General features: G+C 44.3%; 1 protein-coding gene across 1 annotated transcript in view; it reads right to left on the bottom strand.

The window, feature by feature from the left end:
* The window catches only part of LOC106879750 (heparan-alpha-glucosaminide N-acetyltransferase), a gene marked incomplete at its 3' end in the record, with an annotated part of 30,017 nt that extends 28,532 nt beyond the window's left edge, over positions 1-1,485 (bottom strand). Inside the window, exon 1 of the mRNA XM_014929429.1 lies at positions 1,383-1,485. Coding sequence (XP_014784915.1) covers positions 1,383-1,474 — 92 coding nt within the window. The remainder of the gene's footprint in view (positions 1-1,382) is intronic.
* Between the last annotated feature and the right edge of the window lie 302 nt (positions 1,486-1,787).

Genomic DNA, 1,787 nt, shown 5'->3' with positions numbered 1-1,787 from the left:
TTTACTTGTTTCAGTCATCTGACTGCGGCCATGCTGGAGCACCGCCTTTAGTCGAGAAAATCGACCCCAGGACTTATTCTTTGTAAGCCTAGTACTTATTCTATCGGTCTCTTTTTGCCGAACCGCTATATATATATATATAATCTTCATACTATTTAAAATAACTATTTTCTGTTTTGAGTTCCTTCCGGTTTTTCAGTGCACCGCAGATGCAGAAGTTAAAGTGTATCTACCGGAGAAGGAGTTCCACTTCTAGGCCCTCTAGCACTCCGAACTTGTTTCTTTTCCTGCCGTCACCCAAGCTGTGTCCAGGCCACACCAGAAACTGCAATAACGACGGCATCCAGTCCTCACTACCCTCGCAACTTCAGTCCTTTTGAATTCCTTCATCCTCTGCACATGTGTGTGATGAGGTTCTCGGCTTACATCAGTTTTAGATGAGCATTAAATGGAACGGTTTCACTGGTTTACAAAGGCCTGCAAACGCTACGGACAGTCTCATCTTCCAGACCCAGCAAGCAAAGACAGAGAAAGAGAAATAGAGAGAGAAAGAAAGATAGACAGACAGACAGACAGACAGACAGACAGACAGACAGACAGACAGACAGACAGACAGACAGATAGATAGATAGATAGATAGATAGATAGATAGATAGAGCGAGAGAGAGAGGGGGGAATAAGAGGTGGGGAGTCTAATAGATTAAAAGGACATGGAGACTGAGCGAGAAGATGAAATGCGAGAAGCTAACACTGAGTGAGATGGAGAATAAAGAATAATTACAAAAGGAAAGAGGGAAAAGGTAAAAGAAAAAATTAACAGGAAATAGACTAATGACGTTCATCGCTATCATCTGTCGTCGTCCTATCGTCGTCATCGTCATCACCATAGTACATTGCCATCAACGCCATCATTCATTGACATTATCAACGGTCGTCGTTGCGGTCGTCACCCGTTATCTTCGTGATCATCATCACCTTCATTCATCATCGCCATCCGCATCTATAATCATCATCATCATCATCATCATCATTGTCACCGTGGTCTTCGCCATCATCATCATCATCATCATCATTATCATCATCATCATCATTATTGTCATCGTGGTCTTCGCCATCATCATCATCATCATCATAATCACCATCATCATTATCATCATCATCGTCGTCGTCGTCGTCGTCATTGTCGTCAACACTAATCATTGTCATCACTACCACCATCACCATTATCATGATCGTCGTCGTTGATATCATCATCATCGTCATCGTCATCATCCTCTTCGCTGTCACCGCCGCCGCCATCTTTATATCCCAGACATCCTAAGTAGCAGAATAGCGTCGACTCGAGAACCGACAGCAAACCAAATTGAAGGCTAAAAACTTACCATGGAAACACCAGATCAGCAACTGTGAGTCCGTTCCACTGCGCATGCTCAAAGAAAACGTATCCGCCGCCGCCATAGTTGACAAAAATCATGATAGTAATGGCGATTCTGTAATGAGAGAAGAGAAGAGACGGAGAGGATGAGAAGAAAAAAAATAAAGGGAGAGGGAACAGAAAGGAGAAGAGAGAAGCATGGGACGAAAGAGGGAGAGGGGAGAGGACGGAAAGAGACGGTTGTCAATATAAGCGCCATCTTCATAAGGATGTTAGACACGTGGATGTTAGTGATGTTGTTGTTGTTGTTGGTGGTGATGGTGGTGGTGGTGATGGTGGTGGTGGTTGAGATGGCGGTTGTAGTAGTTGAGGTGGCGGTGGTGATGATGGTGGTTGAGGGTGGGGTGGTGGT

The sequence above is a fragment of the Octopus bimaculoides genome, unplaced genomic scaffold (assembly GCF_001194135.2).
Source record: "Octopus bimaculoides isolate UCB-OBI-ISO-001 unplaced genomic scaffold, ASM119413v2 Scaffold_107074, whole genome shotgun sequence".
NCBI lineage: Eukaryota > Metazoa > Mollusca > Cephalopoda > Octopoda > Octopodidae > Octopus > Octopus bimaculoides.
The sequence above is the reverse complement of the archived record's forward strand: the minus strand, read 5'-3'. Positions and strand labels throughout refer to the sequence as shown.